Source organism: Chiloscyllium plagiosum, unplaced genomic scaffold (genome assembly GCF_037043375.1).
Source record: "Chiloscyllium plagiosum isolate Xiang-an unplaced genomic scaffold, Cpla_swu_hap1 HiC_scaffold_35, whole genome shotgun sequence".
Classification (NCBI taxonomy): Eukaryota; Metazoa; Chordata; class Chondrichthyes; order Orectolobiformes; family Hemiscylliidae; genus Chiloscyllium; species Chiloscyllium plagiosum.
In genome coordinates, this window is record NW_028270173.1 from 46,583,412 (window position 1) to 46,610,007 (window position 26,596).

Genomic DNA, 26,596 nt, shown 5'->3' on the forward strand with positions numbered 1-26,596 from the left:
GGATACAGAGGTGTTCAAAAAGGCACCATGAATTCTCTATCATGTGGCCTCTCAGTGTGATATACATGAGCCTGTGTAACAGAGGTAAAGTACAAACCTGCTCATCTCCATGCTCTGACTCAAAACAGCAAGTAACCAGCCACCAGTCCGGGCCCCACACTCTGGGCACTATTCATAGAGTAGAATCCTCACAGGACGGAAACAGGCCATTCAGCCCAACAAGTCCATACTGACCCTCTGAAGAGTAACCCACCCAGACCCATTCCCCCACCCTATTACTCTACATTTACCCCTGACTAATGCATCTAACCACATCCCTGAACACTTTGGGGTAATTTAACACAGCCAATCCAGCCTTACCTGCATATCTTTGGATAGTGGGAGGAAACCCACACAGGGAGACTGTGCAAATTCCACACAGACAATCGCCCGAGGCTGGGATCGAACCCGGGTCCCTGGCGCTGTGAGGCAGCAGTGCTAACCACAGGACCATCGTGCTGCAGACTCAGGGGTACGTCTGCCCCAGGCTGGGACTAGCTCATATACAAAACAAGTAGTGGCTCTATTTTGGTGTCCAATAAGAAACAATTTTCCTTTCCAGCTGTGACTCCTCAATTATTACAGAGAGCAAAATGGGCTGTCGCAGATTAACAATTCACTTCAGTATAGGAGTTGGAGGTCATGCTGTGGTTGTACAGGACCTTGGTTAGGGCCCTTTTGGAATACTGTGTTCAGTTCTGGTCTCCCTGCTATAGGAAGGATGTTGTGAAACCTGAAAGGGTTCAGAAAAGATTTACAAGGATGTTGCCAGGATTGGAGGATTTGAGCTACAGGGAGAGGCTGAACAGGCTGGGGCTGGTTTTACTGGAATGTCGGAGGCTGAGGGATGACCTTCTAGGGGTTTACAAAAACCATGAAGGATATGGAGAGGGTGAACAGCCAATGTAGTTTCTGCAAGGTAGGGAGTCTAAAACGTGAGGGGTTTAGGTTTACTGTCAGAGGGGCAAGATTTAAAAGGGACTTGAGGGACAATTTTTTCACATAGAGACTGTTGAGTGTATGGAATGAGCTGCCAGAGGAAGTGGTGGAGGTTGGAACAATTACAACATTTAAAAGGCATCTGGATGGGTGTATGAATAGGAAGGGTTTGGAGGGATATGGACCAAGTGCGGGCAAAAGGTATTAGATTAGGTTGGGATATCTGGTCAGCATGGACAAGGTGGACTGAAGGGCCTGTTTCTGTGCTGTACATCTCTATGACTGTACGACTCTAATAGCGAACATGGTTAAACCATTCAGTTATTCATTTAATCTGACAGTTTTCGCACAATTAGGTTTCTATGGAACTAGACCGACCAATCTGACTAGGCTGTGTGAAACCTCCCAAACAAACAATTCAGAGAGAAATGCGAATTATTGCAAGATTCGGGAACATGGTTTAATCATTCAGTCATTGCAATGCATCAGTTCAAATACCTCAATGAATGTAATGCTCCAAAAAGCAAGGATTCTCCTCAAAATGAATCAGTCAGACAGGTTTGGAATGGGGTCTGAGTTAATTTGCAAAGAGCATTCAAACCCTCAATGAAATGCCTGCCTCCTTTTGTAATGGGAGAACATTCTCAGTTGATTCCCTGGAAACATTATCGTTACAGAAGTGAAGGTGGGACGATATAGATTTGTACGAAGAGTAAATGATTGTGTGCCATGTCACATAGAGACAGGGTAATCCGGTTCTGGTGCTGCCTCACACTTTGTGCTGCAGCTCCCACCTTTATAAACCCAGCAGCGAAAGACCGACTGGGCCTGTCGCTGGGTCCCATCAGCGAGACACAGCACAAACCCGGTGGGGTTTCCGGTTGGACACTAAGCCAATTCTCGGGCTGGTGTCCAGGTCTGTCATGCCTGGTGGGGCCTGGAAGTGGAACTTCTGCAGCAGGGTGGTGAAGAACAGGAAAAGCTCCACTTTAGCCAGTGCCTCACCAGCGCACACCCTCCGACCTGAGAAAGAACAGGGGACGGTCAGTACCTCACCCACACACACACACACACACGCACGCACACACACACACACAGACACACACACATATACACACACACAGACACACACACCCACACACACACAAACACATACACACACACACACACACATATACACACACAGACACACAGACACACGCACACACACACACAAACACACACACACAGACACACACAGAAACACACACACAGACACACACACAGACACACACACACACACAAACACACACAAACACACTGACACACACACACAGACACACACACACATACACAGATATACACACACACACATACACAGACACACACACACACAAACACGCATAGACACAGACACACACCAACACACACTCAGACCCACACTGACCCCCCCCCACACACACACACACCCACTCACACACACACACACAGACACACACACACACACAGTCCGTTCATAGACCACCATCTTCCAAACCCCCATCGCTGAAACCATCCCAATGGTCACCAACTGCAAGCAATCTCATTCCCACAGTGTGTCTCTCCATCCCCGTACAGACAGTCGAACAGCTGGGAGTACATTCGGCCCTTCTCGATCTTTGCTCATTCAATAAGAACCTGGCTGATCTGCTCCCTCCACCCCACCTTCCCAAACTTCTCCATTCCTATCCGTTTAATTCGGATCCAATAGCCTGGTCCTGAATCTACTCAATGACTGAACATCCACAGACCCTCAGGGCAGGGAATTCCAAAGACACACCCAACTCTGAGTGAGAAAACGTTGTCCTCTCCCCATCCGAAATGGACACTCCTTTACTGTGAGGCTGTCCATTGAACAGAAATGATGGAGTTAAATTCAGATAAATGCGAGGTGCTACATTTTGGGAAAGCAAATCTTAGCAGGACTTATACACTTAATGATAAGGTTCTTGGGAATGTTGCTGAACAAAGAGACCTTGGAGGGCAGGTTCATAGTTCTTTGAAAGTGGAGTCGCAGGTAGATAGGATAGTGAAGACGGTGTTTGTTATGCTTTCCTTTATTGGTCAGAGTATTGAGTACAGGAGTCGGGAGGTCATGTTGTAGCTGTACAGGACTTGGTGAGGCCACTGTTGGAATATTGTGTGCAATTCTGGTCTGCTTCCTATCAGAAAGATGTTGTGGAACTTGAAAGGGCTCAGAAAAGATTTACAAGGATGTTGCCAGGGTTGGAGGATTTGAGCTATAGGGAGAGGCTGAACAGGCTGGGGCTGTTTGCCTGGAGCGTTGGAGGCTGAGGGGTGACCTTATAGAGGTTTACAAAATTATGAGGGGCATAGATAGGGTAAATAGGCAAAGTCTTTTCCATGGGGTCAGGGAGTTCAGAACTAGAGGGCATAGGTTTAGAGTGAGAAGGGAAAGATATAAAAGGGACCTAAGGGGCAACCTTTCACCCAGAGGGTGATGCGTGTATGGAATGAGCTGCCAGATGATGTGGTGGAGGCTGGTACAATTGCAACATTTAAGAAGCATTTGGATGGGTATATGAATAGGAAGGGTTTGGAGGGATATGGGCCGGGTACTGACAGGTGGGACGAGATTGGATTGGGATACCTGGTCGGCATGGACGGGTTGGACCGAAGGGTCTGTTTCCATCCTGTACATCTCTATGACTCTATGACACATCCCCTCTCCAGGCCTGAAGAATTATCCTTATTTCAATGTCTTTAAGGAATAGAGCACCGAGACTCTGTTCCAGGAGTCAGCTCAGTGACTCTCTCTGAGGTAACTTTACCCTTCCTTGGGTGGAGAGACCAAAACTGTGACTGAGTGTGGTCCCACCAAACCCCTATGGGATCGCAGGACCTGTGCCACCTCCTGAGCTGAATTAGTTGACATTACTGGTCATAGCCTTCGTATTTAACTTCCCTTTTCTTTATTCACTCATGGAACATGAACGTCACTGTCTGGGCCCAGCACTTATTGCCCATTCCCGATTTGTCCCGTTGGGAAGGTGGTGGTGAGCTGGCTTCTTGAAACACTACAGTCCCTCCGAGCCACTCACCATCCTGACCTTAAGACCACGAGAAATAAGAACTGGAGCAGACCATTCGGCCCCTCGAGACTGTTCTGCCATTCAATAGGATAATGGCTCATTCCACATTCTTCACATCCACAGCCCTGCCTTTTTCATATCCCCATTCCTTCAGTGTCGCTGGCTCAGAATCGTGGAGTTCCCTCTGTAACAGCATTTGTCTCCAGCGCACGGACTGCAGCGGGTCAAGACACCAGCTCACCACCACCTTCTCAAGGGGCGACTTGGACACGGGCAATAAATCCTGGGCCCAGCCAGTGACACCCACATACCGTAGATGAAGTAAGAGCCAAATGGGGGAGCTCAACACATTGTGAAATTTTGGAGTTTGCTCCCAGTTCAAATCAGAGCTGGCTCTCCACAGTCAGTTGCCTCACTTCAGAAATGGGAATATTTTAGTAACGGAACACATGGCCCCTTTTACAACCGGTTACCTGCAGAGAAAGGCATGAAGGCGTCTCTCTTCACAAAATTCCCATCAGCATCCAGGAAGTGAGCCGGGTTAAACTGGTGGGGCTTTTCCCATTGGGTTTTATCGTACAGCACCGAGGTCAATAAAAGAATAACGTACGTTCCCTGAAAAACACAGAAAGCCTGAATGTGTTACTGTGCCTGTGTTTAATGGAGAGTAAGTCATGCAGGATGTGGTAAACCCAGTTTTATCCTTGATCCTGTTAGTTTCACTAGATACCTCAGGTTATAACCGACTCCACCTTATTGTCAAATGTAACGGCTCTTCCCCACGATTAAAGAAACTCAATTCCTAAAATCCAAATTGCTGTTTGGCCTGCAGTGGGACATAATTACCTGCAGTGGAGGCTGGGTAGATTAGTGCACAGGGCCCTGCTGTTTGCTGACAGAAGGAACACGTACAGAGATTGTGCCTGTTCAATTCAATAAAATAGGTGACTGCCTTTATCCAGTTCACTCTTCAGGGCAATCATAGTGACCCTGCCCAGGTTAAAACTTAAACAGAGCTTGGTAGCTAAGCGCCAGTCATCATTAACTGGTGCATTTGCTTTGATCTCTGCTAATCAGAGCCAACCAATCAGCACTCTCCTCTCATTCATTAACAATAATGTTACCCTTTTCATTGATGAGTGCAAAGTGTTTGTAACAGGATTGAGAGTCAGATGGCACATTTTAACCACATTTTGAAAAAAAGCATGTGTGAGGTGCGATTTGATGCATTTTAAAAAACACAAATGTGAGGTGAGATTTAAAATCAAACCTCTTCCCACAGTTAGTGACTGGGTTTGGAATGAAGTATGGTCAAGGCAGGGTCCGGGACGCACAGCAAGACGAACATCAACTGTGCCTGGAGGATCATCAACTCGGTGAAGGACGCTCTCTGGGCGGTCCGAAACCTCTGATCTTCCAGCTGAAGGAGTTGACCCCGACTGAGAGTTGCAGACTGGCACATTCCAAGGTCTAAGATTACGTGTTGAGGGACGTGCTGAAGCTTGGGGCAGCTGCCGCCAAGGCGTGGTGGGGAAAGACCACTGTGTAAAGTCTGCCTGTCTAACGAAGAACAGGGGGCCCATGCAGTCATTTGGGCTCTGCTGACGCCTCAGCTAATTATATGGGCATATGATTGAAAAATGTACAGACCTGTATAAAAATGATAAATTCTGATCTCTGTATGTACATGTTTACATATGTATGGCATGACCAATTGTACAGACCGTCAAATTATTTTATGAATAAAGTATATTTTTGAAATAATAAAAAAAAATTCAGGAGAGCACTTGATGATTATTTCAATAGGACCAATGGCTTATGGGGGAAAGGCAGACGTTTGGTTCTGTCAAAATGCTAAAGAGTACAGATAAGATGGGAGAAATGGCCTCATTTTTCACCATTGAGGTTGTGTGATGGGAACCTTCTATGTGATTTTTTTATTAGCAATTCTCAACATTGAAATTCCCCCTTTTAATTTGTTTCCCTTCTAACTCAGTTCCTGTATTTATTCAGAAAGTACCATAATATTATTACCATGGTGACAATGTTCCAAGTAGAACCTTTCTTCAGGACTGGGGTGGGGGTGAGGGGAGCTGCAGATAAAGGTGGGGGGGTGATGTGGGGGAGGGTTTTGGGTAGGAAGTGGGCTGGGTGGCAGGGAGCAGTGGAAGAGAGGGGGAGGGTCTGGGAAGGGAGGTTGTTTGAAATTGGAGAGTTCAATGTTGAGGCGGAGGATAATGGACATGTTGGAGAGGGTATGGGAAGGGGAATTGAAATAGGTGGTGGTTGGGAGGTCAGGTTGGCCAACTCCAACTAGTCCCAACCCCAAGAACATCTCCCCCTCCCCACCCATCTCTGCCCTCAGGAAAAAACCGTTCCCTTCAACAGTCCTTGATTTGTGCCACTTTCCCACCAACATATCCCCATCACCCCACATCCAACCCATGGTACCTCCCCTGCAGCCGGAAAAGGTGCAAAACCTGCTGGTACACCACTTTCCTCACCTCCCTCCAGAGCCCCAAACAGTCCTTCCAGGTCAGTCAGAGGTTCACCTGCCTCACTTCCAACCAAGTTTACTGTATCAGGTCCTCCCGATGTGGTCTTCTCTACACTGGGGAGGCCAAATGTAAACTTAAGGAACTGTTCACTGAACATCTCAGCCGGGCCCACAGGTGCCGACCTGACCTCCCAGTCACTGTCCATTTTAATAACCCTTCCCACTCCCTCTCCAATATGATCATCCTCAACCTTTACCATTGCCAGACCTCAAGTTGGAGGAACAACACCTCATCTTCTGCCTGGGCAGCCTATGGCCAGGAGGACTCATCGTTGAGTTCTCCAATTTCAAATAACCTCCCTCTCCATCCCCTGACTCCCTTCCCAGCCCCTCCCCCTCCCTTCCATTCTTAGGATTGACCCTTCCTTCCGGCTACCAACTGGATACATTCCTCCCATCGACCAACCAGATCGTGCCCTCTCCCTGTGTTCACCTATTCCTACCTCACCACTCTGACCCCCTCCCCAACCCCACCCCCTCACCCCCACCCTCTGTCCTGAAGAAGGGTTACACCCGAAACGCCCACTTCCCCACCTCCTGGTGCTGCCTGACTTGCTGTGTCCTTCCAGCCTCCTGTTTGTTTATTTTGGTTTCCAGTCTCTGCAGTTTCTTTTGTCTCGAACAATGCTCCAAGTGGCACAAATTGTGAAAAGTAAGCCTTGTATCTCGGATACCTTTGGAAGGAAATACCCTCTGAAATGCGTGTCCTTGGTTGTCGAATGAGCAAGGTTCGGGACAATGTTGGCAAACCTCTGGATTTCGTGAATCACAGCCTCAGTGTAGGGCATGTGTCTCTGGTCTTCTGTCCTCGGGAATCGACCAGCTCCTATCACCCGATCAATTTCATCTTGAACTTTCCCTGAAATCGGCAAAAAGGTAAAGATCTTTGGATGGAGGGAAACAGTTTACAGCAGACTGAACTGAAGTGGAGAATTTTGTGTTGTTGAGTGACACGAAACGGGCTCGATCAGTTCCATTGCCAGTACATTCCCCTCTCAATACTTTGCTTCATCAACTCTGACAGGCATAAACATCAAACTGCCCCAAAAACACAGCTGATGTGATACCACCCACTGTGTGCTAACCTCCAAGGTAAATTTTTCTTGTTCACTACTGAGGACAATTTGACAATCTATTTAAAATAATTCCATGCCACTATTCATATTTATTACCCTTGAGAAGGCTCCGATTGAAAGTGCTGATTTGTCGAGTGTCATAATTTCCACAAAGTGCTGGGCAGGAAACTCGGCAGGGGCAGGATGATCCCAGGAGGGACATTTTAGGGCCACCCCCAGAGTATTCCCCCCTCAACCTAGATCGAAAGTATAACAAATCAATCCAAGTGGCCTATCCCCTCTGCAGTGACCTGTTTATTGGGATAACTGTTCACCTCAACCTACATAAAGCCTTCTTGCCTTCAGTCCAATTGGGAATCAGACAGTGAGGTAATTATTTACCCAAGTGAATCAGACTGACAGAGGATCTGCCAATTCTGTTGGATTCCCGATGTCCCTGAGGGAGGCTTTGTCTCTCTGTCAGAGAGCGAGAGAGGTCTTGGATACAACTTGTTCGAGGCTTATCAATGCTCTGTTTCCACATTCCATGCTGTTGGTTCCCCTTGACCACAACGATCCACAAGATTGGAGTGTTCACTGTGCAGCTACTGGTGTGTTCACCTGGGCTTAAACTCAGGAAAATTGTGATAAATTGGATAATTCTCCGAACATCGATGCAGGTATGGAGCTCAGTGCTGGACTGCAAGGCTCCACCTAGTGGGATTGGTGTGTAGATGCAGGAGTATGACTGTGCCACACTGTCAACAGGTTATAGCTCTGCTCTCTTTCAAACCTGCACTCCCAGGTCTAGCATTTTCTCTGGTGTTTAATAAAGTTTCTGTGCTCCAATTCCAGGGCAGAAATCAAATACAGAATTTAAAATGTGGATTGATGAGATGTGTCAATATTGATTTTGTGTCTTTCTGAACGTCACCCTGGGAATCATCCCAGAACCTGCAATGAAAGTTGTCTCCTCTGTGCCCAGAGGTGTCACCTTGGGCTCAAGCTCAGGAAGACTCCACTTGCTGGCTCACTAATGATCAGCTCTTTCTAATCCCAACCATTAGAGAGGCTTCTGATTGTGATGGCCAACATCGTGCTGAGCCCAGAGCTGTTTCAGTATTGCTCTTGATGGTCACTGGGTTCCTGACTGACAATGTCTTGTCTTATTCTCAATCAGATTCTTACAGGGGTCAGTATTTTACCCTGAGGGGAGGGTGGGTTTGAGCACCAGATATAGATATGAAATGCCACGTGCCAAGACACTCATGACAGGAACTAACCTCCCTCAGGGAACATAAAGGACTGACTAAAACAAAACAAAGGAGAGTAGAGCCCAGGAACACGCCCTTCGGCCCAACAAGACTGTGCTGACACGTGATGCCTTTCTAACTAAAACCCTTTTGCCTCTACGTGGTCAGTATCCCTCTATTCCCTGCCTGTTCCTCAATTGTCAAGATGTCTCTTAAACGTTACTATTGTCTCCACCTCCACCACCTCCTCCAGGCACTTACCACCCTCTGGGTAAAAAAATTTTGGCTCTCATATTTTTGTTAAACTTACCCCCTTTTACCTTAAATTGATGTCACCCAGGAACTGTCATTAAGGACTCCATCTATCCATGCCTCTCATAATTTGTAAACATCTATAAGGTCACCCCTCATCCTTTGAAATTATAGTGAAAACAACTGAGTTTTTCCACTGTCTCCTCATGGCTAATGCCCTCTACACCAGGCAACATCCTTATCAACCATTTCTGAACCCTCTCCAAAGCCTCCACATCCTTCTGGTAGTGTGGCGACCAGAACTGTACACAATATTTCAAATGTGGCCTCACTAAAGTACCACACCACTGCCACATGACTTGCTAATTATTCATCCTCTATCCCTGACTAGTGAAGGCAAGCACGCCCAGATGTCTTCTTGACCTCCTTATCGACTTGTGTTGTCACTTTCAGGGAACTGTGGACCTGCACACCAAATGCCTCGGTATGTTGGTGCTACGAAGGTTTCTGCCATTTACTGTGTGCAGTACTTCCCTCCTGCATTCGATCTCCCGAAATGCATCACCTTCCATTTGTCTGGATTAAACTCCATCTGCCATTTCTCCACCCAACTCTCCAACCAATCTCTATCCTGCTGTATCCTCTGACAATCCTCCTTACTATCCACAGCACCCCTGAACTGTGTGTCATCCACAAACGCATCAATCAGACCATGTCTGCATTCCCCTCCCAAACATCTATATACATTACAAGCAACAAGATACAATTATACAAGCAACAATATTATATTAGATTCAGATGCCAATTTAGGCACAACCACCAAACTAACAAACACAGAGTGAAGGATTCCTTACTCTGGATTTCTGGGTAGTTTACCATCAGAAGAAGTCCCCAGCAGAGGGTAGTGGCGGTGGTTTCTGTGCCAGCACCAAACAGGTCAGCGATTGTAACCACAATATCCTTTTTCTTACTCTCTAAATCTTCACCTCCCAGCTCCTTCAAGACAAAATGAAACAAAGGAGAGTGTGTCGCCTCCTTCAGGAAAATATTCAGCTCCATAAATGTCTGGACAGAGGTCTGTGTGCCCGAGGATAGTGATCCTTCCAGCCTCTGGTCATGAACGTCACGATGACAATGACAGACTTGGCAGATGGAATACAATGCAGGGAAATGGGAAGTGGAGGGAGGAGAAATACACTCACTCATGGTCAGGCTTTGGGGAGGCAATAGACTTCACCAATTTGAAGGTGGAGGGACAGGTCGAGAAGTCCTTTAAAGCAACTTTACAGCTTTTGTTGGACTGAGTACGTACATCAGGAAGTTAACCCACACCATTCTGTTTTATATACAAATATATATAAAAATCTGGTAAGGCCTCAGCTGGAATATTGCATCCAGTTCTGGTGTCACACTTTTGGGAAAATGTCAATGCTGGGGCGTGAGTGCAGGGCAGATTTACTGAAGGGGAGAAGATCAAGGGGAGATTCGATAGAACCGTTGGAAATCATGAATGGTTTTGACTGGATAAGTAAGGAGAGACTGATTGCAGGAGCAGGGTGGGTCAGGGACAAGTCCAGTAGGAGGGGGCAACAAGGAGCACTCTACAGCAATGCAATGCTGAGTGACTGGAATTCCTGACACAGACACAAAGCTACATTCACACGAGAGTCGGGGATATACTTGAAGGGAAAAAAGTGACAAGGCAGTGGAGAAAGAATAGGGGAGTGGGATAGCTCTACCAGGGAGCAGCTATCGATATGATGGGCCGAGCGACCTTTCCCTCTGCTGTATCACCCTCCAATTCTCTGAATGAAAGTTGCCTCTCCTGTCTGAGTTCACCATTAGGTTTCAATCCACTCTGGCAGCTAAGCAGAGATGAAGGGGCAGGACTTAATGAATGTGGGGTTTAAATTCATTAAAGAGATTGATTTCCTAGTCAAAATGAGAATAGTGTGGCTCCAAAGCACTGAACAACAGATCCAGGTGTAATTTCAAGGGCAGTGTTCGGGGAAAATAATGTGTAAAATTAGGAAAGACCTCTCCTCAGTTATATTACTCATGAGACTTTCCGTGTTGACTTTTGCAAGATTGAAGCTCACACACCATCAATGCTATATTCTGGACACATTGAGCATCCACATGATGTCATGAGCACTACGATGAGATAAATAATCAGATACAGTGAGCGCTTGAAGCTACACATTCGTAGTTGTATCCAGAAATGAGGGGCAGCACTGAGCGACATTTTAACAGATGTTTGACACAGAATCTTCCTCCATCAAAACCCACAAAGTCCTGGTGTGGAGTCTGAAATCTGGGGAGATTCCCCTTAGTGCTGAAGAGGTGTGTCACTATACCTGCTGATGCCTCAGAATTAAGGCCTCGCTGAGTGTCTGGATGCTGTTCTCGCTCAACGTCTCTTTAGCAGCTTTGAAGAAATCTTCAATGATTTCATGCACCTTCACGAGATTTTGAATAATCTTCCTGCGGCTCGGAATCAGAAATCCCAGAGATGGGAAAGAGTTGAACAGCTGGATTGGAACAAGAACATAAGGATCAGGCCTTTGGAGGATCCAGTGATTGCTCATCCACGGTCAGTGCAGCAACTACTTACATTCAGTGATGCTTCATGGGAGATAGGAGATTGTCATAGCAACACCGCACTTCCTCTCCTCTCCTCAGTGCCCCCACCCCAACCCATAAACCCTCCAAATTTACAGCTTTAGTTTGAATGCTTTAGCTCTCATCCAGAATGGGTGACCTATCAGCTATCATCTGTTACATATGGATTCCAAAACTCAGATACAGGTCAGACTAAGTAAGGACAGCAGATTTCCTCCAAATTAGTGGACCAGCTGGGCTTTTCTTGCCAATAATATTCATCATTATACTCTTAAATCCAGATTTGTATTGTTAAAGCGAATTGAAATTCCGCCATCCACCACAGCAGGATTTGAACCCGGCTCCCCCAGGTTGATGTCACTTGCATCATTTTCCTTCATGTGGGAAGCTGAGGGAATCACATCTCTTGAAAGCATTACCCCCGCCCCCACCACACCCCGACCCCACCCACTCCCTCTCCATATCAAGAGTGTGGGAGAATGATTCCACTTCGGGGAATCTTTCTGTGATTCTATAAAATGCCTCATTTCATTCTAAATGAGTTCAGAAAACTCATTCCGGTGACAACACGTTCAGTGCCAGGCCAGGTTAATTTTGTCAGTGCTGAAGGAGGGCCATTGGACCTGAAACTTTCTCTCCTCTGAGACTACCAGACCTCCTGGGTCTTTCCAGCAACTTCCCAACCATTTTCTGATTGCCAGCAATGCTGCAGTTCTTTGCTTTATTTTAAAATAGATTTTCACGTTTATTTTCTGACCAAAAGTTTTCCAATTTAGCCCGCGTAAGCCTGTCTCACATATCAGCATTTATGACTGAGACACAATGTTAACAAGAGTCTTCAACCTGTAACAAGTCAGATGTGGAAACCGTCACACACACCAAATTGCAAATGACCTCAACACTCAGCCTGAGTACAATACCACAAAACGACAATTACATGTATTGGAGCTGTTCCCAACAGTCTCGTGTTCTCATTAACCATGTTTGTTAGATGGATAAATACTTCATTGTTATAATCAAAACGGTCTCCAAATATGATGGAACAGACGATATTGCTCACAGCCAAATGCATAATCTGTGCAGTTTCAAAAGGCTGACCTGTGAATAAACACAGAATTCCATTACAAAAAGGCCTCTAAACAGTAATAATACTTCAATCATTGTCCTCTTTTACAAAGCACAAGTTACTCATATAAAACAAAGAACCGCAGAGGCTGCAAATCTGAAGTGACAACAGAAATTGCTGGAGAAACTCAGCACATCTGGCAGCATCCCTGGAGAGAAAACAGAGTTAGTGTTTTAACAAACAACAGTACATTACTGGAACAGGCCCTTCGGCCCATCGAGCCTGTACTGATGCATGAAACCTTTCTGAACTAAAACCCTTCTGCCTCCACACACTCCATATCCCTCTATTCCCTGCTTCTTCAGGAATCGGTCCAGTTCCCTTTTCAATGTTCCTGTTCTGAAGAAGGGGACTGGAAAGGTTAACGCTGTTTTCTCTCCCACAGATACGCCCCGACCTGCTGAGTTTTGTCAGAATTGGGAAGATTTAAGATTAATCAGGAAGCAGGAAGTCAAAATTGCAGCTTTTAGATGAGTCATAGTCATAGAGATGTACAGCATGGAAATAGACCATTCCATCCAATTCATCTATATCTAGTGCCTTTTGCCTGTACATGGCCCATATCCCTCTAAACCCTTCCTATTCATACACATGTCCAGATGAATTTTAAATGTTGTAACCATATCAGCCTCCACCACTTCCTCTGGCAGCTTATTCCAACCATGTACCCCCCTTTGCATGAAAATTTTGCCCCTTTATGCGTCCATTATATCTTTCCCCTCTCACCCTAAACCTATGCTCTCTCGTTCTGGGCTCCCCTACCCCAGCGAAAAGGCCTTGTCTATTTACCTGATCCATGCCTCTCATGATTTAATAAACCTCTTAGAGGTCACCCCTCAGCCTTCAACACTCCACGGAAAACAGCCCTAGCCTATTCAGCCTCTCCCTATAACTCAAACCCTCCAACCTGGCAACATCCTTGTGAATCATTTCTACACCATTTCACATTTCACAAAATCCTTCCTTGAGGAGGGAGACCGGAATTGCACAAAATCTTCCAAAAGTGGACTAGCCAATGTCCTGTACAACATGACTTCCCAACTCCTATACTCAATGCTCTTACCAATAAAGAAAAGCATACTAAATGCCTTCTTCACGATCCTATCTACCTGCAACTCCACTTTCAAGGAACTATGAACCTGCCCTCCAAGGTCTCTTTGTTCAGCAACACTCCTGAGGACCTTACTGTTAAGTGCATAAGCCCTGCCTGATTTGCCTTTCCAAAATACAGCATCTCACATTATTTAAATTAACCTCTATTTGCCACTCTTCGTCCACTGGCTCATCTCGCCAAGATCCTGTAGTACTCTGAGATAACCTTCGTTGCTGTCTGCAACACCTACATTTTTGGCATCATCTGCAAACATACCAACAATACTTCCTGTGTTCACATCCAAATCATTTATATAAATGATAAAAATCAATGAACCAGGCACTGATCCTTGTGGCACTCCACTGGTCATAGGCCTCCAGTCTGAAAAGCAACCCTTCATTACCACCCTCTGTCTTCTACCTTTGAGCCAGTTCTATATCCAAATGGCTAGTTCTCTCTGTATTCGATGAGATCTAACCTTGCTAACCAGTCTACCTTGCGGAAGCTTGTTGAATGCCTTGCTGAAGTCCATTTGGATCACATCCACCACTCTGCCCACATCAATCCTCTTAGTTACAAGAAATCACTTTGAAGGAGACATACCATCTTGTTACATTAGAGCCAGTCTCACTACTAAAAACTTTGTGCTACATTTCCCTGAGAGTCCACCACCTCCTACATTTTCCAAAACAACATACTTGTTTGAGATGGAATAGCCACAGGAGACTCCTGCACTATCTGCCGACCTTTCCTGGAGTTAACCCATCTACCGGACTGTCTGTGCAGTTTTTCTCCCTTCCTGAAGCTGCCATCCACCACACCCCTCGCTCCTGTAAATTCCTCATTTCCTCAACCTGCCACTCTCACCAAGCCATGCAATCCAATAGAATCCGCAAACAATACACTTCCTGCAGATGTAATCATCAGTAACTTGGAAACTCTCCCCAATCTCCCACATCCAACAGGAAGAGCACATCACTCTACTAAAAGCCATCTTTACACCTTAATCGACAGACGCAGAAAATAGCCTTGTCGTGCCGCTCAAACAAGGATAACTTCGTACCTCTGTTTTATATCATTATAGTTTATTGAAGAGAGAGATCTTAATAAAAACATATAATCAAAAGTACCCCTTGTACTCACTGTTGTAGATTTACCAAAAACCACAGTAAGGTTACACTTTAAAGCTAGCCATTTCACTGCTCCCTGTTGTGAGATCCCCACACGGTTTCTCAAAGGTCAGCTTCGAATTTTACTGTTTGTTCATTTTTCTCAGAATGAACGCCAATGTCCAGATACATTTGTTACTAAACAGCAAAACCATACAGCTCTGCAGGGTCACTGCTGGGTCAGACCGCTGTGCAGGGTCACTGCTGGGTCACACAGCTGTGCAGGGTCACTGCTGGGTCACACAGCTGTGCAGGATCACTGCTGGGTCACACAGCTGTGCGGGGTCATTGCTGAGTCACACAGCTGTGCAGGGTCATTGCTGGGTCACACAGCTGTACAGGATCACTGCTGGGTCACACAGCTGTACAGGGTCATTGCTGGGTCACACAGCTGTACAGGATCACTGCCGGGTCACACAGCTGTACAAGGTCACTGCTGGGTCACACAGCTGTACAGGATCACTGCTGGGTCACAAAGCTGTACAGGATCACGGCTGGGTCACACAGCTGTACAGGGTCATTGCTGGGTCACACAGCTGTGCAGGGTCATTGCTGGGTCACACAGCTGGACAGGATCACTGCTGTCTCACGCAGCTGTACAGGCTCATTGCTGGGTCACACAGTTGTACAGGATCACTGCTGGGTCACACAGCTGTACAGGGTCATTGCTGGGTCACACAGTTGTACAGGATCACTGCTGGGTCACACAGCTGTACAGGATCACTGCTGGGTCACACAGCTGTGCAGGGTCATTGCTGGGTCACGCAGCTGTGCAGGGTCATTGCTGGGTCACACAGCTGTACAGGATCACTGCCGGATCACACAGCTGTGCACATTCACTGCTGGGTCACACAGCTGTACAGGGTCATTGCTGGGTCACACAGTTGTACAGGATCACTGCTGGGTCACACAGCTGTACAGGATCACTGCTGGGTCACACAGCTGTGCAGGGTCACTGCTGGGTCACGCAGCTGTGCAGGGTCACTGCTTGGTCACGCAGCTGTGCAGGGTCACTGCTGGGTCACACAGCTGTGCAGGATCACTACTGGGTAACACAGCTGTGCAGGGTCACTGCTAGGACACACAGCTGTGCAGGGTCACTGCTGGGTCACACAGTTGTACAGGATCACTGCTGGGTCACACAGCTGTGCAGGGTCACTGCTGGGTCACACAGCTGTACAGGATCACTGCTGTCTCACACAGCTGTACAGGATCATTGCTGGGTCACACAGCTGTGCAGGGTCACTGCTGGGTCACACAGCTGTGCAGGGTCATTGCTGGGTCACGCAGCTGTGCAGGGTCACTGCTGGGTCAGACAGCTGTGCAGGGTTACTGCTGGATCACACAGCTGTGCAGGGTTACTTTTGGGTCACACAGCTGTGCAGGGTCATTGCTGGGTCACACAGCTGTACAGGGTCATTGCTGGGTCATAGCTGTGCAGGGTCACTGCTGGGTCACACAGCTGTGCGGGGGGTTACTGCTGGGTTACACAGCTGTACAGGGTCACTGCTGGGTCACACAGCTGTGCAGGGTCACTGCTAGGTTACACAGCTGTACAGGGTTACTGCTGGGTCACACAGCTGTGCAGGATCATTGCTGGGTCACACAGCTGTACAGGATCACTGCTGCGTCACACAGCTGTACAGGGTCATTGCTGGGTCACACAGCTTTGCAGGGTCACTGCTGGGTCACACAGCTGTACATGGTCATTGCTGGGTCTCACAGCTGTACAGGATCACTGCTGGGCCACACAGCTTTACAGGGTCACTGCTGGGTCACACAGCTGTACAGGGTTACTGCTGGGTCACACTGCTGTGCAGGGTCACTGCTGGGTCACACAGCTGTGCAGGGTCCTTGCTGGGTCACGCAGCTGTACAGGGTCATTGCTGGGTCACACAGCTGTGCAGGGTCATTGCTGGGTCACACAGCTGTCCAGGGTCATTGCTGGGTCACACAGCTGTACAAGGTCATTGCTGTGTAACTCAGTTATGCACATTCACTGCTGGGTCACACAGCTGTCCAGAGTCATTCCTGGGTCACTCAGCTGTTTCGGTTTGATGTCTCCATTTCTAACCTTCCATGTGATATCTGCTTTGTCTCGTTTCATCATTTTTAAAACCATTGTTCTTTTGATTTCTTCCCAAAATAATCAAAGCAACAGCTTATAAAACAGTAATTACTGCTCCAAAGATTCCAGGAAATCATCTCCAACACTGCAATATCTCCAATATCGAGCAGCTGTTACAGCCACAACTTTTTCCCATCCTCCACCTCAGGTTACGCAGAATCCTTCAGCTTAAAATGACTTGGCAGCGATGGGATTCAAAGCTACATCTCTGAAGAGACTGGAGTGTGTGAGGAAGAAATGTATCATTGTTTAACATCACTGAATCAAACTCCTGGAATTCCCTCCGTTAGGACATTGTGGGTCAACCTATAGCACGTGAACTGGAATTGTTCAAGTAGACAGCTCACCATCTCCTTCTCAAGAGACAACTAGACACAGGCAAAATGTTGCTGGCAGTCAGCGGTGCCAATGCCATGTGTAAAGGTTTGAACATATAGCATGGTCTCAATTCTCACACTGGCTGTGATTGCTATAAAGGTCCCACCTTTTCAATCTCATCCCTCACCTGAGGCATGTTTAAGGTTAAACTCAGCACCAGTCATGTCTACTCAGTGAGAGAGAGGGACGACAGTGATTTCACCTGTAAATTATGTCAGACCAAGTCGAGGAGGAACAAACAGATCTTAGGGGTTAAATGGACCAATGGCTTGAACAAACAAATGCCTAAATTGACCCGAGAGTTGGGAAGAGCATGAGAAAGGCTGTTAATACACCATCGCACCTAACTTTTAGCAACCACCGTCCACACTGAAGGAATGGAAGTAATTCAGTAAGCTTTGTGCAGGAGCAGACAACCAGACACAGACCATGTTGTGTCCGTGCTTACACACCAGAGTCTGGACTCAAATTACCTTCAAACTCCCTTGCCACTGCACCAGTGTCACAGCCTGTTGTGTCCTGTGGGAATCGGTGTGCATGGACCAGCCCACATTTTAAAATAAGAAATCCCACAAGGATGCTTTCCACTCGTCTCCAAGTTGTATTGGGACCTGGAACCTGAGGGCCCCCATTGGGCCACCCCTACAGTGACTGACCTGGGAGCCTCACCACAGCCATAGCTCAGCAAGTCTAGGTACCTCGACACCCACATCTCTGCCGTACACATGAGAGCCTTTGTCACCAACATGTGGAGGCGATGACCAAAGAACCAGAGTGGCAGAGTCTCTGCTGATCAGGCAGTACCGAGTTAAACTGAGGGGAAGTACAGTCCTGAATCTTCACAGCAGCAGCAGCATTGATGTGTGGATGCTGCCCTAGAACATTCTCTTGAAGTTGGTGTTGGGATCTTTTATTCAAGTGAAAATCTTTTCTGTAGATGTCAATTTCGAGGGAACCATGAATCCCAGCATGTCATGACCTACCAAGCACTCACCCTTGTGACTCTCAAACACATTGACAAGAAAGCTGGCCTCTTCATTGATCCTGTCTTCAATGGATTTCTTGCCCATGCCAAATCCTCGGAGAGCTGCGATCACAAACTTTCGGTTCTCCCGTCACAACTTCCCGTCACTGAATATCACGCCTGAAAGTGACACACGAAAAGCTGATCAAATATTGTACACGGGTTCTGCTGTGAGTGCTGCCAAACCCCAGGTTTCTAACACCCTTTCCTTTCCTGAGAATTACACCATTCTACAACCAAGAGGAAGGTCATTGTATCCATGAGTGCTCTTTGGGGGAGTGAGCCATTGGTCTGACTTCACAAAATTCTTCTTGATGTTGTCATTCTCAATTTACTTTGGATGTTCCTGTTGACCCTGCTTCCAGAACCATCCCAGATGACAATGAGAGCTGTAAAACTCAATCTCATCTTCCCTCTGATTTTTGTAACCAAGCGGCCTCTTTTGATGTAGTCTGCCCAATTCTGGTCTCCCTCTGCAGGGAGGATATTATTAAGCTGGATGGGGTTAAGAAGAGATTCACCAGGATGTTACTGGGATTAGAGAGTTTGAGGTATGGGGAGAGGCTGCATAGGCTGCAACGTTTTTCACTGGAGTGTGGGAGGTTGAGGGCTGACCTTGCAGAGGTTTATAAAATCATGAGGGACATGGATAAGGTGAATGGCAGGTGTCTTTTCTCCCCGGGATGGAGGATTTCAAGGCAAGGGGCATATTCTTTAGATGTGAGTAGAAAGGTTTTAAAAAAAGACATGGGAGCAGTTGTTTTATACAGAGTGTGGTTTGTGTGTGGAGTGAACTTCCAGTGGAAGTGGGAGAAGTGGATATAGTTATAACATTTAAAAGGCATTTGGATAAGTACACGAATAAGAAATGTTTGGAGGAATGTGGACCAAGCGCAGCCAAGTGGGATAAGTTTAGTTTGGGATTACGTTCAGCATGGACTGGTTAGGCCGAAGGGTCTGTTTCAGTGTTTTATGACTCTATGATCTATGACTCCCAATTTCTGTGTTTGTCAGTTCATATTTAAGGTTGTCCCACAGTAAAATGTGCCCTTTTTATTTGTTGATTTAATATTGAACAACTCGAATATATCATGTGAAGGTTAATGTTCTGTAGCTTGAGCAACATTTATGGAGTTCGTCAAATTGTTGATGCAGGGGATTGTCCCAGGTATTCAATGACTCCCATTATATTGAGGGAGGTGAGGGAGAAGTGCAGTACCTTGAGACAGCAAGGTATTGGCAAGTGGCCAATTGGCAGGAAATAAAAAGTAGGAAGGTAACAGGGTCTGACTGCCAACCCAGCAGCTTAACCAAGGGAGGGGTGTGAGGTCTGTTAGCAGCTCGGGATCTGATCCCTGCCATTTAATATGACAGCAGGAAGCTCGAGCATATTGGGGTTTTGAATGAGATGCCAAAGTTGCACTATGTATTTCTGTGGATGTGAAATGTAATGATTTTAATTGCTAGTAGCCCTCCTCTCACGCAGCACAAGTTTTGGTTGGCATTACTTTGGCATTTTCTAGCACATTGCAAGAATTCCGATTGTCAAAATGTGTATTTCTTCAGCAAAACCAAAGGAAATTACGTTGAAATTTAATAAAACATTTGTTTGGCTTCAAGTGGAGCAATGTATTCAATTCTGAGCGCCACATTGTCGGGAAATGGTTGAGCGAGGGTCACCATCAGACGAATGATAGATGATCGCTTGTCAAAGGTGGTGTTATTCACCTTGGAGAAGAGAAGGTTGTGTGAGCTTTTGGATGGAAATATCCAAGATCATAAGGGATCTCGTCAGAGTCAATGAAAAGACACTGTTTCCCATTGGCTGGAGGACTGAGAATCAGATGGCACAGAGCTCATAGCAATGGCAAAAGAAACAAAGAGGGTTTGTGAAAGACACATTGAATGGTGATGATCAGAAGTGCCTGATCAATGGAAATTCAATGGAAGTTTTCAAAAAAGATTTGAATAAGTGCCTGACAAGGGAAAGGCTTTTCAGGGATGCAGGGAAAGGGCAGGGGAGCAGGACCATTTCAGTTGTAATCACTGATAAACATTGGCCTAACCCAGGATTATTGAGAATGAGAAGCTTGGGTATTTATAAATTGAGGGAAATAGTGGCTAAAAGGCTACAGTTCAATTCCAGAACATTTTGTGTCACTTTAACCAGCATGATCGGGTGAGCTGAGTTGAAGACAGAAATGACCGAAGAGTAACACAGAGATGAAAGAGGGAAATTACCACTTTGGAATGAAACTGCGTCATATATCGGTAAGTGTGGCCTCCCACTGAATTGATCAGCGTGATTCACAAGAGCGTCTTTCACTGTGTCGTAACCAGTCAACACCACTGCCTTCAGCGGGCCGAGCTCCACTGAAAATACACTTCCATACTTCTCTGCAAGCTAACAAAGAGAGATTTATTTCATTAAGATTTTATTTCTAATCAGCTGTAGCACAAGTCAGGGGCAAAAAATGAAGGAAAGAATATTAATCCCCAATTCTTAAGAATTTGATGCCCATCTGTATTTTCCCTCTAGAAGGTGTTGGTGAGCTGCCTTCCTGACCCACTGCAGTGCAGGTGGGTAAACCTTCAATGGTGTTGGGAAAGGAATTCCAGAATGTTGAACATAGAAACAGAAGGAGGCCATTCAGCCCCTCAAGCTCCCTCCACAACTCAATGACATCATGAATGATCTTTGGCCGAACTCCATGTTCCTGCCTTTGGCCCATATCCCCTCATGGTTTTGCTTCATAAAAATGTATCTACCTCAGGTTTAAAACTAATAACTGATCCCACACCCACTGCCATTTGTGGAAGAGTGTTCTACCACCCTTTCTCATATCTCCCTCCTGAACGGTCTGGCCCAGACTGTGTCCTTTCGTTCGAGACTCTCCAAACAGTGGAAATAGTTTATCTTTATCCACCCTTTTCATGTTAACAATCTCGAAGATTTTGATCAGATCACCCCTTATCCTTCTAAATTTAAGAGAAAGCAGGACTTATTTGGATCATCTCTCCTCATAACCTACCCCTGAAGGACATGTATTATTCCTGTAAACCTTCGCTGTGCTCCCTCCAAGGCCATTCCATCCTTCCTGAGGTGTGGAGCCCAGACCTGCTCACAGTGCTCCACGTGGGCTCTGACCAGGGTCCTGTCTAACTGCAGCATAATCTATTCATCCTTTTGTATTCCAGGTATGAAGGCCAACATTCAACCAACTTTCTTGATTATATTCTGAACCTACTTACAATATTTCAATGATCTGTGCACCCAAACTCTCAAGTCTCTTTGCACATCCACTGTTGAGCCAGTGACACTGAAGGAACAGCAATACTTTCTCCTTGTAGATTCAGGTCTAACTTATTTCCATGTTGTCATGTTCCCATGTGGCTGGCTATCTGCATCAGCGACTCACCAATATCATTGACCACACTCCATGAATTCATGGGTAGGCTCAGTGATGGTCATTTCGACCTTACTGCTGTTCCTCTTACTCAGAATGTAAGTAACCTTTTTCACTCTCTTGCTAGCTGTCTCTTCCAATTCCTGGATTTTCCTCTCTAGTGTTATCTTCTCATTCCCATCCCCCCCGAAAAATTAATCTGAACCCTCCTCAATAACATTAATATACTATCCCATCAGGACGCTGGACTATCTCTATTCAGGTGCAAACCATCCGGCCTGGACAAGTCTCAACTGCTCCAGAATTGTTACTAACCTCTGAGGAGCCTAATTCCCCCAAACTTTCACCCCCACAAATGCCATATCCCCTGGCACGTATCCATCTGCTTATCCTCCACCTTGTTTCCTGTCCCATGTTAGAAATATCCCCAAAGCCCATTTTGGAGAGAACATCTCTCGTATACCTGTGTGATATCCTGTCAAAGGCTTTCTCCTGGTCCAGGCTGATCAGGCAGGTGTCCAACCCTCTGTCCTGCACGTAGGCGATCGTATCCCTGAGGAGTGCGAGACTCTCAGCAATCTTCCTGCCCGGTACAGCACAGGTTTGGTCAGGGTGAATCACCGATCTCAGAGCAGACCTGACCCGGTTGGCGATAACGTTTGACAAAATTTTATAATCCGCATTCAATAGTGAGATGGGTCTCCAATTTTTGAATTCCTCCCTCTCCCCCTTCCGCTTGTAGATGATGGTGATGATGCCTTTCCTCATGGATTCACTCATGGTACCTGCCCGAAGCATACTGACATACACCTCCAGCAGGTCCTGGCCAATCTAGTCCCACAGAGCGGAATAGAGCTCGACCGGTAAGCCGTCGCTTCCGGGAGTTTTATTCTTTCCGAAGGACTCAAGGGCTTTGGTCAGCTCATCCAGAGATAGCGGCTGGTCCAGCCTCTCGCGTGTTCTGTCGTCTAAGACCTCCGTGATAGAGGACAGGAACGACTGGGAGGCCGCGCTGTCGGTCGGCTTCGCGTCATGCAGACTGGTATAGAAGGATTTACTGATCCTCATGACGTCAGCCTGAGATGACGTCAGCGATCCATCTTCTTCCTTCAGGCTGCTGAGCACGGAGATCTCTTTGTGCACCTTCTGGATGAAGAAACGTGAGCACGTCTCCTCCTGCTCCACCGAGCGGACCCTGGACCGCAAGATTATCTTGGAGCCCTCCGAAGCAAAGAGCGAGGCTTGCTGGCCCTTCACCTCCTTGAGGTCCTCCGTGACATCCACCCCCATCGTCTGCAGCAGGAGCAGGTTCTGCATACTTTCCTGGAGCTGGGACAGTTTTCCCCGCCTCTCTCTCGCCTCCTGAACACCTTTGAGGATGAAGAACCTCTTGATGTTCCCTTTTACTGTTTCCCACCAGTCCTCTGGGGACTCAAAGAGGGGCTTCACGGTTCTCCAACCTGCGTAGTCCCTCTTGAGCTCCTCAATGTTTCCCGGGGTCAACAGCTTGGTGTTCAGCTTCCACATTCCCTTACCAGCCCACTGCTCGTCCTGTCGGTGACAGTCGGCCAGCAGGAGGCAGTGGTCAGAGAAGAACACCGGCTTGACGTTGGTGGATCTGACCGAGAGCGTTCAGGACACAAACAGGTAATCTATCCTTGAGCGGATAGACCCGTCTGCCCGTGACCAGGTGTATCTACGCTGCGCTCCGTCTGCAGGGGCGCTGAAGACATCGTGTAGCTTGGCATCTTTTACCGTGTCCATCAGGGCTCTGGACGTGGCGTCCAGTTTACTGTCCCCCCCGCCGGATCGTCCATCTGCATCAATGATACAGTTGAAGTCTCTGGCCAGACTGACTGGCCTGGACGTAGCCAGCAACAGTGGAAGCTGCTGCAGGACGGCCAACTGTTCCCTCTTACCCACTGGGGCGTACACATTAATCAGTCTCAGGGGAGCATTCCTGTACATGACGTCAGCGACGAGGAGGCGCCCGCCCACCACCTCCTTAACCTCGGAGATGGTGAAGTTGCCTCCTCTCAACAGGATACCCAGGCCGGAGGCGCGGCTATCGTTGACCCCCGACCAAACTGATGGCCCATGGGCCCACAAGCTCGAGCATCTCATGTAGCTGCTGAGGTGCAGTATCCCACACTCCTGCAGAAACAGGACGTTGGCTTTAACGTTGACCAAGAAGGCCAATGTTGGCCAGTATTCGACTGGGACAACACTACTATTATAGGACAAGCCAAACAGAGAACAGCCAGGGAATTCCTAGAGGCATGGCACTCATCCACAGATTCAATCAATAAGCACATCAACCTGGATCCAATATATCGACCACTGCAACGGACAGCTGGTACTGACAACCGGAAGTGGCAGATTCAAACCACTACAAATGCCGGAGGAAACATCACAGAAGCGCTTCACAGGAGGCTCCCAAGCACTGAGGATGTCAGCCAGACAGGGGACAAAATGTCTGCAACACTAATTCCCAGCTCGCGAACAGAACCACAACAACAAGCACCCGAGCTACAAATCTTCTCACAAACTTTGAATGTATATATATATATACACACACACACTAATCCAGAATATATGTTTGTTGGGTGAGTTTGTACTTGAAGTATTACATTTTATTTTGTTCAAAAACTGCATAAATACATGTCAGATTCTGTAAACTGGGACACCGACAGATTTTAACCTCACACCTTCAATGCATTATCTGAGTTGAGGTGGTACCTATTGTTCAAGATCCCTCGAGAATGTAACTTTAAAAGGAGTTCTGGGATTTACATATGAAAGAACTGAAACGAACATGATCATTCTAAAAGATGAAAGACTGGATCTTTATTTGTTTACTATGACACTCCATGACACTGCAATCCTGTTGCTATAAATACTGTGTTTGTTCCACAACCACCTGATGCAGAAGCAGTGCTATTGGCTGGTGTTGTGTGAGCTTTAACTTTGTCCACCCCAATCCAACACCGGCTCCTCCAAATCATGCCATATCTCCCAAGTCCCAAATTCCTTAGAGCTGTTGCTTTCCCAATCCTCCCCCTGCAACCCTCCTCCACCCCATTCCCAACCTTGGGCCCCCCTCTGGTGGTATGGCCCCTTGCACTTTAAATTGCGTTGGGAAGCGGTGATTGTATTTGCAAAACAAAAAGACAAATCAGTCCGCATTTTGTTCATGATTATTGGACTGAATTTTAAGACTTTTTTTTCTTTCCCTTGTGACACGTATTTGATGGGCACTTGGCTCTGGGATATTCCTCAAAGGAACACTCACTCTCACAAACCAGTCCCTTCCCTTTGCACTGACCTGACTTCGGTTTTTGATCAGGTTTTTGATCAGGACGTGAATTCAGCTGTTTTCCTGAACTTTCACAATGTCATTATCTGGTTATAATGGCCTGAAATAAAAAATCCAGAGATTTTTGATTCTCCCAAATCTTCTTCCATCATTTTATATCGATCCCCTCTCTGCTTTAAATATCTGGTTGTCAGGATCTGATAAGCTCTCAAATAGGCTTCAGGATTCAGACCAAATCCAGCATGGTCAGAGGCCATTCGGTCCATCGTCCAGCGTCGCTCTTGCTTTACTGTCACGTTAATTAAATTGAACATTTCCCAGATTGGTCACTCTCTGAGGTGCCATAACTTTGCAATTGCTTTGTTTTTTTTCTGCCTCCCGTTCTGTTTAGAATTAAAGTCCGACCAGAGATCAGAGACTCTCAGAACACAGCCCCCAGGGCTAACAGATTCCTCGGTCAGGGATTAGGGATCTGCTTCGGTTTGTGTCTCTCTCGGTCTCTGTGAGCTTCACCTTGGGAGCTGTTCCCTCACACCGCCCCATCCCTCAGACAGTCCCCCAGTGAAGGATTCTCACTTACCCCAATGAGAGACCAGTCCAGCCTTTTGAGGTCCAGTTGGTGCAGGTTTCCGATCAGAGGAAGCGGGTTTGGTCCAGGAGGGAAATTCATGGGAACTCGCCGCCGAATTACGGACACGACCAGGAAGAGAAAGAGGGCCAGCAGCGATAGGGCCAAGGTGTAGTCTGTGGGGTAGAGCTTGAGGAGAGCCATTGTGTCAGAGTGCTCAGGCACCAGTGACGTTAGAGTGTGTTATGTCCTTCAGTCCAGTCCCCGACTGGCAAACAACAAGCTGTTTTCCTGATTTGTCTCACCGAGTGTTTTTAAGCCCCACCTTCCCTGTGAAATTCCATTAAACATTTGGGTACACAGTAACCTGAGCTTCTTGGCATAGAAACGGTGCTGCCCTCTCTTGTAATCCTACAGCAGGCCAGGCAACATCATGAGGTGGAGAGGTGAACGTTTCGGGTGTAACCCTTTTTCAGGACTAGGGGTGGGTGTTCGGGGTGGGGTGCAGATAAAGGGGGTGGTGAGGGCAGGGTGGTGAAATGGGGATAGGTGAAGACAGGTAGAGGGTACAACCCATTTGGTCAATGGGTGGAATGAAT

At 46.9% G+C, this 26,596-nt stretch overlaps 2 protein-coding genes and 1 long non-coding RNA gene across 3 annotated transcripts in view; all 3 read right to left on the minus strand.

The window, feature by feature from the left end:
- Positions 1-26,596, minus strand: part of LOC122541298 (class I histocompatibility antigen, F10 alpha chain-like) — a 189,950-nt gene that overhangs the window by 157,024 nt on the left and 6,330 nt on the right. The window lies entirely within an intron of this gene.
- On the minus strand, positions 1,950-10,158 carry LOC148140765 (uncharacterized). The gene is made up of 4 exons (XR_015752958.1): positions 10,021-10,158; positions 7,281-7,465; positions 4,516-4,664; positions 1,950-1,994 (listed from the first exon to the last, which is right to left on the minus strand). It is a non-coding gene; the product is annotated as an uncharacterized LOC148140765 (long non-coding RNA).
- On the minus strand, positions 18,690-26,201 carry LOC148140766 (cytochrome P450 2B19-like). Its single transcript, XM_087979774.1, has 3 exons — positions 26,010-26,201; positions 20,948-21,110; positions 18,690-18,826 (listed from the first exon to the last, which is right to left on the minus strand). Exons 1-3 carry the CDS (start codon positions 26,199-26,201, stop codon positions 18,798-18,800), a joined length of 384 nt encoding a protein of 127 aa, XP_087835900.1. The 3' UTR covers positions 18,690-18,797.

Excerpts from the sequence above, each read along its gene's own strand:
- LOC148140766 (XM_087979774.1), bottom strand. The coding sequence starts at position 26,201 with ATGGCTCTCCTCAAGCTCTACCCCACAGACTACACCTTGGCCCTATCG. Across the intron at positions 21,111-26,009 it reads TGGACTGGTCTCTCATTGGG|CTTGCAGAGAAGTATGGAAG; the intron begins GTAAGTGAGAAT and ends TCTCTTTGTTAG. Across the intron at positions 18,827-20,947 it reads CGCAGTTTCATTCCAAAGTG|GCGTGATATTCAGTGACGGG; the intron begins GTAATTTCCCTC and ends TGTCACTTTCAG.